Genomic DNA, 14,707 nt, shown 5'->3' with positions numbered 1-14,707 from the left:
AAGAGAGGGACTGTGCAGATGGGTTTTACCATCCCGATCCTTTGGTTCTCATGGATATAAACTGCCACCAGAGTTGTCTAACTGCCACTTGAGTGGTTTTGGTCCCATGGGAGTGATCAAGCTGCTTACTGCTCTACTACACCTAGAAGAAACATGTGCACTTGGCTGATCAGAGCATGAATGTTTATGGGGAAGGTGGAAAAGATAGATAATTTTTTTTAACAACATGTAAATGATCTATACCGTGAATACAATGGTGGAGCAACTCCATTAAGCCATCCATATACGTATATCAGTGAGCTATTGGCCCAACAATAGTTCAGCCGACAGCTATCTGTCTTGACCTCTCTATGGACTAAAAGTGACAAATTATTTTAATAGTGAGAAGGAAAAGCCAATTCCCATGGGAATATATATTTTCCCCTATATCTGCCAAGAGGGGACTATCAAGCTTCTCCCCATGCACATTAACTCTTTGCAATCCAATTTTGGATTTAGGGTTTCCTAGGGGGCTTTCTCTTTCTGCCATGATACGATGGCGCCATCTGCTGGCTAGAGCCAGTATTGCGGTATGGGACGTGCTGGAGAGGCCCCCGACAACAAAGCGGCCAGTAATATACAGTAAGAATACCCTGCCGGATGTCTTCCGACATCGGAGCTGTACAGCCTTCAATCAGAATGTCTTTAGACGTCAGACAGTGGATTGGAAAGGGTTAAATCACTAGCTGATCTTAAAGGGGTTTTCCATGGAAATACTATTGATGACCTATCATCAGGATAGGTCATCAATAGTTGATCAGCTAGGGTCCGTCGCTCGGGACCTTGACCAATCAGCTGAGCGGGCGCATGCTGTCAGCGCCACAAACACACAGAGGTCGGAGCGGAAGCCTTCGCACCAACCTCTGTAGTAGCCGGCGCTTGTAACTGCAGGCACGGCTCACGTTGATTTCAGGAAGAGCCGTGCCTACAGTTACAAGAGCCAGCCACTACACGGAGGTCGGCGCTGAGACTTCAGCTGCTTCTGCTCCGACCTCTGTGTATTTGCGGTGGTGACAGCATGCACCCGCTCAACTGATCAGTTGGGGTCCTGAGCGGCGGACCCCAACTATTGATGACCTATTCTGATGATACATCATCAATAGTATTTTCCCTGGAGAACACCTTTAATGAAATTGGTAGAACTGAGAGCTCCTCATTAAAGAGGTATTCGTGATCGGCCCCCGCATGAAGGAAGCACAGGTAGGGCAGACGCACTGCACTCCATTCATTTCAATGAGAGCATCAAAGATTCCAGAGTGATTGACTCTTTGGGCATTCACAAATGTGATCAAATTGTGCGCTAAAATCCTTGCATTTTTTAATGCCGTTAGTATAAATGACAGTCGTGCATTTTTATGCAGATATGACGTGTTTATGAGTGCTGAGACATGTTTGATACTGTATTTGTTACAGCCATAGCTTACTGTGCACCTTCACACTTTGGCTGCTCTCACACAGCCGAGATTCTCGCATGAGATTCGTGCGTAGCGAGACGCACAAATCTTGCACGAATAGGATTTTTTTTGGGTGGTGGGGGAGAATCGTGGCATGTCCTATCTTTGGGCGTGCTCTCGCATCGGATTGCCCATTGTTTTCACTGGGGCCAGCGGCAGTATTGCACTGCGTACTAGGTGCACGTGGGTGCAATGCAAGGTTTCCCATTGAAAACATCACATTGATACAAAACCGCCTCACATCCATGGTGAAATCCTGTTAGTGAGCATATCAGGCCAAGTGTCACGGCCTGATATCGCACTGGCCTGTGTGAAATTAGCCTTAATTTATTGACCACCCTTTGTGTTCAAAGCAGCATCAATTCCTCTATGTACACTTGCACACAGTTTTTGAAGACACTCAGCAGGAATTTATTCCAGACTTCTTAGAGAACTAAGCACCGATCTTCTGTGGACGTAGGTTTGCGCAAATCCTTCTGTCTCTTCATGAAATCCCAGCCAGACTGGATGATGTGAGATCAGGGCTCTGTGGGGCCGAGTCATCACTTCCAGGACTCCTTGTTCTTTACACTGAAGCTAGTTCTTAATGACATTGGCTGGATGTTGAGGGTTATTGTCCTGCTGCAGAATACATTTGGAGCCAATCAGACGCCTTTTATTTTTAAAAGCATTGTTAGTTTGCAGCATTTTTTCCACACGCGCCTAAGGCCTCCCTCACACAGGCGTTTGTAAAAACGCTATGTTTTTCAACACTGCGTTTACTGCGGTTTCAGCAGCGTTGGCATGCATTTTGACCGCGTTTTGGCAGGCACCGTTTGGGTCCCTCCGGCTGCTCCCTGACGTTCCTACAGGCTTTGGTGCAAATTGTCAGTGCCGACAAAGCATCTCTTGCTGGTAAGGGGGCTTGAAAACCCTGCCTCCAGCAAGAGATTGCTCTGATTGGTTCTCGAGCGCTGTGGCTCAGCCAATCAGATCCGGCGCTCGATACACCAATCACGGCCATTCAATAAACCCAGTTACCAGCAAAAGATGCTTTGTTGGCGCTGACAACTGCACGGAAGTCTACAGGAACCCCGAAGAGCAGCGTGAGGAACTCGGATGGCACCTGCTAGGTAAGTATTGCTTTCTTTTTTTCCCCACATAGTGTAGCTAGGGCTTATTTTCTGGGTAGGGCCTGTATTTCAAGCACCCCTCCATGAAAAATCAGGGTGCGTTTAACACTGCCAAAAACGCTGTACCAAACGCTGTATAGAGTTTAAAAATACTGAAACTCGCAAATATAGAACAGACACAACTTGAAAAACGCAGCATTAAAAACGCTGCGTTTTAACACTCGTCTGAGAAGCCCAATTGAAATGAATAGCAGCGTTGTACAACATTTGGTCCAGTGCTTAAAACGCAGCATCAAACGCTGAAAAAAAACCACCTGTGTGAGGGATGCCTAAATGTTTTACACAGTCCTGTACCATCACTTACTTCAATAGGAAACCCCCTTTAACCCCTTTAGTGGCACGCCCAAAAAATCTCTGGGGCTTCCTGCACTGACCATGCAATTAAACCCCAAAAGATTTCCGTGGACAGCTCTAGTGCTGAAATGTGCAGAGCACTGAGCTGTCATCTGAAATTTTCCAGGGTTTTTACTGCATTGTTGAGACATGACGTTGTAATAATAAACCTGCCACTGAAGGGGTTAAAAGTCTTGTTTCTCCCAGTAGATCTACTTGGGAACATTCACCCATGATAAAAGTAATGAAAGAACATTTACCCACTGTAGTATTTCACCAATGACCACTAAAACAAGAAGTGTGGCTGCCCTCTTACTCACAGCGGAGGCCCTGCACATACACCACTGATCATTACCTACCTTTGTTTTCTCAGACTTCTCAGGATTGGCGCATTTAAACTGCTCCATGTTTGCTTCGATCAACAGTTCCTGAAATTGAGAATGAGATGCACGTTGTAAAGATATTCTGGAAGGTCATATGGACGTCGACCCCAGTCAGGATCCTCCCTGTATCAACACAGCCCAATCATTGGGCAAGAATGTTTGTAGGAACATTCGTTTCCCCGATCATCGTACTATATGAGCTGCATGTAAATGCGGAGTTGTACTGCCAACTAATGCATTTTGTATGGGGACAAACAAACATAGTAACGATCGCTCGTCCCCATACTACACATCAGCTGCCTGTGTGATTATTAAGGGGCCACTCTGGTCATTTTTTTTTTTATTCATGATGTAACTATCATCCCAGTATGTGAGCCAGTATTATCCTTTATATCTGAAACTCTCATTCTCTTTCTTCTAGGATGGTCATGTGATCTCAAGTCTGTCCAGCTCATATTTACTGGGGATTATGTTGTCTAAAACTAGTCAATTTCGCAGTCTGTGTTATACTGTTATATAGACCCTGCCACAGAAACTGCATGTAAGGAGACACAGACACTCCTATCACAGCGATCTCGCACCATACATCGCGGCTGCCGGCTGTTTCTTACAGCTGACAACAGCTCCCATAAGCTGCGCGGCTCATCGGAGCTGTTAACCCTTTAACCCTTTCCAATCCAATTTGCATCCTGGTTTTCCTAGGGGGCTTACTCTTTTTCTGCCGTTATACAACGGCGCCAAATGCTGGCTAAAGCCAGTACTGCATGAGGTGACACGTTGGAAAGGCTCTGACAGCAGAGAGGCTGGCAATATACAGTAAGAGAGCCCTGATGGACATCTTCCAACATCAGAGCTGTACAGCCTTAAATCATAATGTCTTCAGAGGTCAGACAGTGGATTGGAAAGGGTTAAATCAATTCAATTCTGACAGTGGCATTTAAATCCCCTGGCCAATGTTTTGGGGTCCTGTACGGCCCCCTGCGATGAGATCGAAGGTTGCCGGGGGTATAGCTGTCATAGCAGAATGCCTGATGCAATGGCATTACATTATACTGAAGGAGCAATTAAGGCAAGGCAAGTTCTTGTTCCCCCTGGGGACTAAAAAAAAAAATCTAATTTTAAAAAAAGGGTTTAACTAATTAGTTAAAAAAGTAATAAAAGTTAAACAACCTTTTGCCATATTTATAATAAAAGAATCTAAATATTAAAACAAAAATATATATTTTGGTATCGCTGCGTCCATAAAAGTCCGATCTATCAAGGTAACACATTATTTACTCCGGACAGTGAATATCGTCAGAGAAAAAAAAAAAAGAATGCCAGACTTGCGCTTTTTTGTCCACCCCATCTCCAAGAAAAAGTCGTATGTACTCCAGAATGGTACCAACGGAAACTGCAGCATGTCCCACACAAAATGAGATGTCGCACAATGTCACCGAAAAAATTAAAAGTTATGGCTGTCAGAAGTTGGCGGCAGAAAATAATGTAAAAAAATTAAATATCTTTGAAAAAAATAAAAGTAGTACAGCAAAACTATACAAATTTGGTATCGTAGTACAGTCAAACCTCTTGTTTTGCTGGTAATCAGTCCGAAAACAATTGGCTAGACTTGAAACTAATGAAACTCGAGGCTATTATTTCCATGGGAATCAATGTAAAGCCAATTAATTTGTTCTAGACATTCCAAAAAAACATAGCAAACCACATTTTTGCACAGCATTTAGCACTGCTTTTTCAGCTCAGCATTAAACGCTGTACAACGCTCCCATTCATTTCAATAGGGCTGCTCACACAAGAGTTTTCGGCCCTGCGTCGGCCATTGAAATGAATGGGCAGTGGTTTCAGCGCTACCAAAAATGCGGCACAACTTGGTACCACATTTCTGGCAGCGCTAAACGCCCTAGCTACACTACCTGAGAGAAAAAAAAAATAACACTCACCTTGCAGGTGCCGTCGGTGTCCCGGGAGCCGCTTTCCGGACCTCCGTGCAGGATGCTGGGGACTTGTCAAGCTGGCAGAGCATCTTGCTAGTGGCGGGGATTGAAATCCCCCGCCTACAGCAAGAAATTGCTCTGACTGGCTGAGTCAGCTGAGTAATCAGCCAATTACAGCCAGTGCTGGATACTCCAATCACAGCCATTCATGGATGAATGGCTGTGATTGGAGCAATCCATGAATGGCTGTGATTGGACAGCAAGGTCACGTGTGTCAGTGGCTGCCGGTGAAACTAGAAGCAGGCAACAAAAGTAGAGGCGAAATTCTAAATAATGAAAGTAGAGGTATGACTGTATTCGTACTGACTCATAGAATAAAGTGATTAGGAAATTTCTGTTGCAGTGCGTACGCCGTAGGAACAAGACACGAAGATGGCGGAATTTCATTTTTTCCCCATTTCAGTCCACTAAGATTTTTTTTAATGTTTTTCAGGACATTATATAGTACCATTGAAAAATACAACTTCTCCCGCAGAAAACAAGCTCTGAGACAGTGACATCGATGAATAAATAGGAGTTAAGATTTCTTAAAAGGGGAAGGAAAAAACAAAAATGAAAAAAAAATTGTTTAGCCGCGACTATCTGAGGCCTTAGATTCCAATGCATTTATTCACATGGACGATTTTGCACCCGGTGGGGGTAAATAGCAGATACGCTGCCAGAAAAGATAGTTCTGGTTCTATCTTGGGGCCGGAATATGTTGGCGGCTCCCGTAGACTCCTATGGGAGCTGGAAGAATAGGGAGGGGGAGGCATTTTAGCATCGTCCAACGCAGGGAAAAGCTTACAGGTGCCTCTATTTAGGCATTTGAAGTAATTCCGAGGATATATGCCGAGTGAGGGATTTCCGAGCTGCGGCGTATTTTTTCGCTTATATGTCGCACCCAGCCATGTGAATGTACTTGGGACGTCATTGCGTCATTTCTTCGTTCACGCGGTTTAACGGCATGTGCTCGTGTGAGGAGCCCTCAGCCAGAGCGTAGCTCCTGTTCTGGCAGACAGCGCAAGCATTTTTTTTTAAAGCACCTGAAAAAAAGGCAGCTACCTGACTGCATACAACTATGACGGTCTGCTCACGAGCGGATTTGATTTGTGTGAGCGTCCGCCTCCGGGTCCCGCAGATAATACTGCCTATAACATGTTCAGGAAAAGCCATTTTTCCTGCACACGAGCAGAAATCAATTGCGATTTTCTGCTCGCGGAAGAAAATCGCTGCATGTGCTATTTTTGTGTGGGCTCCACACGGACGGCTTCCATTAAGGTCAATGGAAGCCGTCCAACCTGCGGCACTTCCATAATTGCCAACGGCAAGCCGTCCGGACCATCCGCAGAATAGAAGAAAATAAAGAAAGGAAGGTATGACCGGGAACAGGGTTGGATTCTGGTGCGGGATCCTGCTTCTAGAATCCGACCCGGTCGTGTGCAGCCGGCCTAAATTCAACTGATCGCATTTTACTTTTTTGGATGATTTAGGAGTAAAATAAACTGAAGGAAAACCATTTTACAAAAGATAACAAATTGCAACCCAATCGTACTATCCTAAGATTCTGCGACTTAGGATTCGCCCACTAGATGGCGAAACTCTGAAGGCATTTACTAAGGGTGACAATGTTCTGCAATGCAGGATATGGCACTAGTGGAAAGGATGGGGAAAAAATGGAGGGGCAGCTGTCTTGAGGAAGGCGACAAATAAACACTCCTGCTCGAGAATACTGTAAGTGACGGGATGTTGGGGATTTCTGGATTTGGTTGCATTACGCAGAACGATTATTGTTAAACATTTAACATTATTAAGTGTTCATTAAAATTGAGATCCCAAGCCTCTCATCTCTCCTGCAGGACCACAGGGAGGTGTCTGAATGGAGTGGCGGTCAAATATGCAAACTGGCACTGTATTTAAAGTCTATGGGGCTGAGAGAAACAGCTGTGTACAGCCCACTTTAAAACTAGGGAGTAACAAACTAGTAAAATGACAAATAATCAAAACAAAATAACAATGAAGCAAAAGAAGAAAGGTCCCTGCCCATAAAGGCCCATTTAGACAAATCTTTTGAGCAGTAATCATTGTGTGCATTTACACGGCAAGATGAGCGCTCAAAATTCGCTCAAACGGCAGTTTGAGTGACAGTTGTGAGCGTTCATAAGCTCTTAAGTAGCCAATTAGCTACTTAAGCTACTATGGGTAGCTTATTAAGCTACTCAAGCTTAATAAGCTACTTAAGAGCTTATTACTGTGTAAATGAAGGCTCCCACTGTATAGAGAAGACAGCGGGAGCGATGTCCTCTGTATATAGCTGCTGTGTTCTCGGAGCGCGCTCCAAGCAGGGTATACAGAAGACAGCTGGAGTACTGTCTTCTGTATACAGCTCTTTTCTTCACTGAGCTTTCAGCTGGTATCCTGGTGAGCATTCCCAGTGGGATACCAGCTGAAAGAATGTTAGCAGTGCCGCCCGCTGAGAAAATCATTGTGCGGCACTGATAAGGCTCATCGTTAATTTCTAGCTGGCTAGAAATGAGTGATGAACAAACAGTGCACGATGGCAGCGCATTTAGACAGAGCAATTATCGCTAAAAAGATGGCTTTTGAGCGATAATCGTTGTCTAAATGGACCTTAAGAGTTTACAGTTTAAATGATGATAATGAGATGACTCTGCTCATCATGTTCCAATTCCAAGAAAGCTGATGAGTGAGCTGAAGAAAACTTCCTTGATAAGATCAGCTTTCATATTTTCGAGTCCCAAAGCTTATAGGCCCAATTAGATGCAACAATTCTCACTCAAAAGCCGTCTTTTGAGCAATAATTGTTGTGTCTAAATGCACCCATCTTTCACTGTTTGGCCCAACAACTGTTTTCAGTTCTGCTTGAAAACCTCCTTCAGCAGAACAGCTGATAAGCAGGACTGCAAGCTGTGTCTGCTGTCCATGGTGCTGAATTCTCCATGGGAGCCTGTGGCTGAACAACTCCTGCTGAGTTCCGTAAAAGCTCCCAGAAGCTCATTTGCATGCAAATGAAGCTAATAAAGTACTAAATAGCAATTAGTGCCTATAAGTACTGTATGCAAAACGATTGCTGATCTTTCAATCTTTTAAAAGATATCTGTGTGTGTAAATGGGTCTTAAATGTCCCTTTTAATATCTAGGAAAAAGTTTGAGCCATGTCGCTTTGTCGGATCCACGGGAGATGTCTCACGGAGATTGAGCAGTTGGTCTGTTCCAGATCCACCCCTTGTTTAGGAGCAGAATGTGCCAGTCTATAAAAGGAGTCATGATTGCAACTGTGTGATCTAGTCTAAGATTTGGCAGACCGACAACCCCATTTGTCTTTGGCTTCATGTCCACGGGGAGGGGCGGATTCCGCATGTAAGAGCTTGCAGCGGAATCTGACCTTGCCCATGGCCCAAGACCCTCCGAACCTGTCCGGATCTTCTTTTTAGTGTACTGCAGATGTGTGCAGAAGTGCCAGCTGGCCCACGTGTGCAGTACTTTTTTTCTTCTTCAAACAACTGCTTTGCCGCGGAATCTGCGGCCCGCCCGCAATGTCAACTTGCGAACGGGCCACGGATCGGACGGCTTTCATTGACTTCAATGAAAGCTGTTCGCACGGGATCCGCACTAAAATGGAGGAATTCGGGAAAAAAATCCACATGTGTAAATTTAGGTACGGACGCCCATTTAATTCAAATCCGCCCGTGGACATTGGGCCTTAGAGTGAAAAAGGTTATGAATTCCCAATCGTGGTCTCAGATGACCCCACACAAATTTGATTAGAGCTGACCTTGCAGAGTTTAAAAAAACGATATAGGTGGTATAATTTGAACAGCTTGGAAAATGTAAAGAAACTTGAGTAACACATCCATCTTAAGGGTGTTTATCCGCCCGAACCACAAGAGGTCCCAAGTAGCGTATGAGTTAAGATCCTTAAGTGTGCTTTCCAAGAGGGCTTGATAGTTTAGAGGGAGCAGTTTAGCTTGATCTGAGGGGACAAACACCCATAAGTATTGTACGGCCCCCCATTGTCATCTGAAAGGGAATGTCTCCGAGATATGTTTCTTCTCTGCTATTGATAGCCATATATTTAGAGCTTCAGTTTTTGAGTAATTTGTTTTAAAATTAGGTAAATGACCATAATACGCAGCGCTGAGGCTCCATGCATTTCAATGGGGCCTCTCACACTGCCGTTTTTGCATCACGAATTTTACATGCGCAATATCGCACGCAGCATGTCCTATTTTCAGCTTTTCAGTGTATATTTCACATACTGAATTGCCCATTGAAATGAATGGGGTACATAAAAATGCAGTAAATATGCAATTGCACACATAATACTGCGTTTTTCTACACAGGTTACTATGCCACCGGGAGGGAAAAAAAAGGTGTGACATCAGATTGTTTGGGTTGATATTGCGCAAAAATATGCAATAAAAACGCAGGTAAATGTGCACAAAAAACACGTAAAAACGTAGCTCTGCATGCAGTAAAATGCTGCGTGAAAAAACATTGAGTTATTAAAGACACTCGATTGACCTTAGTCAAGGTTTTGAAGAAAATTTTTATGATATGGGCCAATAATTAGTAGAGATTGTGTGATGGTTACCTGATTTGGGCAGGACACTAATGTGCGCCTCTGGTGATTGTCGCATGAAAGGGGATTTCAGAGAAATTGCAGAGAAGATCCTAGCTAAAAAGGGAGTAAGATGTTGCCTAAATAATTTATAGAAAGCCGGTGTGAAGCCATCAGGTCCCGGGCTTTTCCCAGCTGGGATGGATTTAATTATCTCATCTATCTCCTCCTCTGTAATATCCGTCTCTAGTACTTCTCTAGAGACATTATCTAGTGTCGGTAGGGCAGTGTCTGCAACAAAACCAGAACTGCACTCCAGTAGAGTATCCGCATTCATGTCTGCAAACTGTCCCTTAAGGTCATATAGCTGTGAGTAGTAGTTTCAAAATATTTCAAGGATCTCCGGGGGATTTTGAGTGTCTAAACCCGCTGAGTTCTTGATCCGAGGGATATAGGTTGAGCAGTCCGTGGATGTATTAATCGAGATAGATACCTCCCCACCTTGTTAGAGTGTTGCTAATAAAAGCGTTTGCATTGGTCCCTAAAATGTACATATTTTTGGTCTAACTTAGATCTAAGTTCTTTCCAGGCCCTTACCCGGTCTGCCAGTGTGGAGGAAGAGAGGGTCAGTTTCTGTGAGTTTCAGGTATATGAAGTTTTTGGAGCATATTAGAAATTTGAAGTGCCCCTTTGTTCTTTAATCTCGTACTGGGTTTACTCAAAATGCCTCTCAGGATGCATCTCCACGCTTCCCACCGAGTAGGTATGGATGTGCTTTAGGAGCGTGGGTCACTATAAAGAGGTCGTAATGCTCCTTTACTTCCAACACACATACTTGGTGAGTAAATGATAATCTCCTAAAGGACCAAGTCCACGGTCTATCTATGTGGTCTGCCAGAGAAAGATTCAGAAATATCGGAGCATGATCCGATGACACCACGTCCCCAATAGAAGCTGAAGGTTGCCAGGATACTGCCTGATCGCTAAGCAAAAAATAATCTATATGGATATAGGAGCTATGTGCAAGCGAATAGAATGTAAGACTTTATCTTGTGGATGCAAAACTCGCCATATATCCACTAACTGTAGAGGGTGTAGCCGGTGTTTGAGCGATCTGAGTTGTTCAGTTGGGACTGTGCCTCTACCAGCTGACATGTCATTACTGGGAATTAGAGTAAGTTTGCATGCATTTTCTACACCCCCACCACCCCCTCCTTCCCACCAATAACCCATGAAACCTAAAATTAATAAAATGTTTAAACTAACATGCTCGGAGTTTGCCCTTGAGTTAACAATAAGGTCCAATGTTTACTCCCTTCCCATAATGATGCAGTATACGAGTTCAGAGACGATGAACTGGTGTATGGTCGAGAAGTCTGCTGAGTATTCCCGAGTTCTGTCTCCATGTGGAGCTGTCTCCTCAACGTCGATGACCCACTCTCTGGAGCTGTGGGGCGCCCTCTCAGATGGTGCCATATGGAGAGAAGGCCAAACTTGAATCATTGTTGTTAGAAGGCAAAGGACTGAGGGAATTTCACCTGGATTCCGGAGTACATATAGGCGCTTTATGGAGGCCCTGCAGGTGAAATGGGAATCCCCAGATGTATGGGAAATTGTGTTGGCGCAGTGTCCAGAAGGGTGCAAAGGGTCTTTCTTTTTTGTAAAGTGATGTGAGGTCAGGAAACAACTGTATATGTTTTCCTGATAATACAAAATATGACATCCCCATGCTTTTTGTATTATTTTCTCCTTCACTTGATATCTGTGAACTCGGCTTATGATGTCTCATGGGTGATTCGGATCATTAGACCTGGGGTCTAGAGACCGATGAGCATGGTCTAGCTCAAGGGGAGCCTTCTAAGGGATCTCCAGGAGGGAGTTAAAGATATGACAGAGTGTTTCCTCCAAATTCTGTTGTTTCACCTTCTCAGGGATACTATGTACCCTAATGATATTTCTCCTTCCCCTATTTTCCACGTCATATAGTGAGTCCACCAGGTACTGCATTTGATAGGTATGGGCTGAATTTTGTAATTCCTGCGTATTTACTCGGTTTGTGAGGTCAGCCAGAGAAGTCTCTATGGTAGTGACTCTCGAGTCACTTTGAGTAATCTTGGTACGGACAGAGGCCAATTCTGTTTTTTTATGAGTTTTCCAATTTGGCAATGTAAGCCTCCATATCTTCTTCTTCTGGGATGATTTAGTGAATCCTGCAGGGGGTTGGACCCGATGACCCTGGAGGTCCCTTCCAACTCTACCATTCTCCGATTCTTTAGTTGGTATAGCTGAGGGCTCTGATCTCAGCTAGTGCTGTAATACCCCGAGGGGATTCAGATGTAGTGGGAACTGTCATGTCTGCCACGGTAAGTGGGGGCACTGTACTGCCTTCCACACAACTCATCTGATATCAGTCAGTGGAAGGCTGTGGGAAGTCTTTTGGCCATGAACTTTAGTGTCTGGGGTGAGGCAGCATGGGGATGAGGATAGATCAGGTACCTGAATGCCTGTGGCTGTACCCAGCAAATGGTTTGAAGAGTGTGCTCCTCCATGGCCCTCCTCACTCCCCTGCGCAGCCACTCTACGTGGGTATGGAGATCTTTCTCCTGTCTTAACCCTTCTCTGTTGCAGTTAGCAATAGTATATGCTGCAGCAACACAGTGTCCTCCTCTTCCCGTGGCGACTACAGCTTTTGGACAGCGGTCCCTGTTGGGGTGGTATCAGGGGAATCCCCAGTATCTCCCACTGGGGAGTTAAGTTCCGGATGGAATCTAGTTGCAGTGCCATGATGGCTGGGTCCCACTTGCGCTTCCGCCTGTTGTGCGCTGGCGATGAACAGCTGGATGCCTTGAGCAACTGGTGTCCCTTCTGGAGAAAAGGGATGTGAAAGGGCCTTTTTGTTGCCCATTTGGAAGTCTTAAAGGGGTTGTCCCACGCCGAAACGGGTTTTTTTTTTTTTTTCAATAGGCCCCCCGTTCGGCGCAAGACAAACCCAATGCATGTGTTAAAAAAAAAAAACGTTTAGTACTTACCCGAATCCCCGCGCTGCAGCAACTTCTTCCTTACCTTAGCAAGATGGCCACCGGGATCTTCACCCACGATGCACCGCGGGTCTTCTCCCATGGTGCACCGTGGGCTCTGTGCGGTCCATTGCCGATTCCAGCCTCCTGATTGGCTGGAATCGGCACACGTGACGGGGCGGAGCTACGAGGACCAGCTCTCCGGCACGAGCGGCCCCATTCACCAGGGAGAAGACCGGACTGCGCAAGCGCGTCTAATCGGGCGATTAGACGCTGAAATTAGACGGCACCATGGAGAAGAGGACGCTAGCAACGGAACAGGTAAGTGAATAACTTCTGTATGGCTCATAATTAATGCACGATGTATATTACAAAGTGCATTAATATGGCCATACAGAAGTGTATACCCCCACTTGCTTTCGCGGGACAACCCCTTTAAATTGGTGACATGGCTGTGGTTTCTTCAGCAGAACGGCAAGAGAGGAATTGTGCCTCCTCACTCCTCCATAGCGAGGCCACACCACATCAGCGTGCGCATGTATAAAGAAATATCCACCTCCGCACAGATTAATCTGCAATTTACGGCATCCTTGTTCAATGTCACTACATGGGTGTATACTCGTACAGCGTACGCACAATTACGTTCCAACATGTGTAGGTTTGTACTAGAGAAACACCCTATCTGATAAAAGTACGCATGCATGAAGAGATGTCAACATCTGCACAGACTTAATACCTCATGCATCAAAGGGCCTAGTTAGCAAATGTCCCATAAGGGGCAATTAGAGCAACACCAAATATCACTCTAATGCAGTGAAAAGTATATTTTTAAGATCTATCACGAGCCCATCAGTGGAATATTTTTGGAGGACCTCATAGCAATCTTTGTCCTTCCACAAGACCTGGCACAAGGTTAGATATTGTTTATCATCAGGATGACTACATTCCTGCCCTCATTTGATGGTTTTATAATAGATGTATCTTTCTATAATGTAATTAAGGCAATGGTTTCAGTCTTGGTCAGCTTCTTCTAAATGTACAGACACGTTGTTCCATTGTCTCCAAGTCTAGGGGGTATTCGCCATAGGGGAGATAATCCCATTGCAAGGCATGTGCTGGCTACTCATGGAGGACTCAAGCGTTCTAAAGTTTACTATTCTGGAAGTGGTCAGAGAATCTCCAGAAGGAGGAGACTAGGATGGACAGATACTCTGATTAGATTTTCAGGAAGAAATCGATGGTGCAATTTAATTTACAGGGGTTTTCCAGTTAACTATTATTGATGACCCATCATCAGGATAGGTCATCAGAAGCTGATCGGATGGGGTCCGTCGCTCGGGACCTCGACTAATCAGCTGAGTGGGTGCAAGCTGTCAGCGCCGTAATAACACAGAGGTTGGAGCAGAAGCCTCCTCGCCGATCTCTGTGTAGTGGCCTGTGGTTGTAACTGTAGACATGGCTCTCACTGAAATCAATCGGAGCTGTGCCTGCAGTTACAAGCGCCGGTCACTATAGGGAGGTCGGCACAAAGGCTTCCGCTCTGACCTCTGTATTTGGAGCAACCTACCATGTAGTGACCGGCGCTTGTAACTGCAGGCACGGCTCCTATTGATTTCATTTTGCCTGAAGTTACAAGCACGGTGGTCGGCACGGAGGCTTCCACTATGACGTCTGTGTTATTGCAGTGCTGACAGCATGCACCCGCTCAACTGATCGGTCGGGGAACCCGAGCGATGGACCTCAGCTGATCAACT

At 45.1% G+C, this 14,707-nt stretch overlaps 1 protein-coding gene across 1 annotated transcript in view; it reads right to left on the bottom strand.

Moving 5' to 3' along the window:
- The window catches only part of CFAP99 (cilia and flagella associated protein 99), a 101,214-nt gene that overhangs the window by 36,195 nt on the left and 50,312 nt on the right, over positions 1-14,707 (bottom strand). The window contains exon 8 of the mRNA XM_066573037.1: positions 3,358-3,426. Within this exon, the coding sequence (XP_066429134.1) occupies positions 3,358-3,426 (69 nt within the window). The remainder of the gene's footprint in view (positions 1-3,357; positions 3,427-14,707) is intronic.

The sequence above is a fragment of the Eleutherodactylus coqui genome, chromosome 7, assembly GCF_035609145.1.
Source record: "Eleutherodactylus coqui strain aEleCoq1 chromosome 7, aEleCoq1.hap1, whole genome shotgun sequence".
Taxonomy (NCBI): Eukaryota; Metazoa; Chordata; class Amphibia; order Anura; family Eleutherodactylidae; genus Eleutherodactylus; species Eleutherodactylus coqui.
The sequence above is the reverse complement of the archived record's forward strand: the minus strand, read 5'-3'. Positions and strand labels throughout refer to the sequence as shown.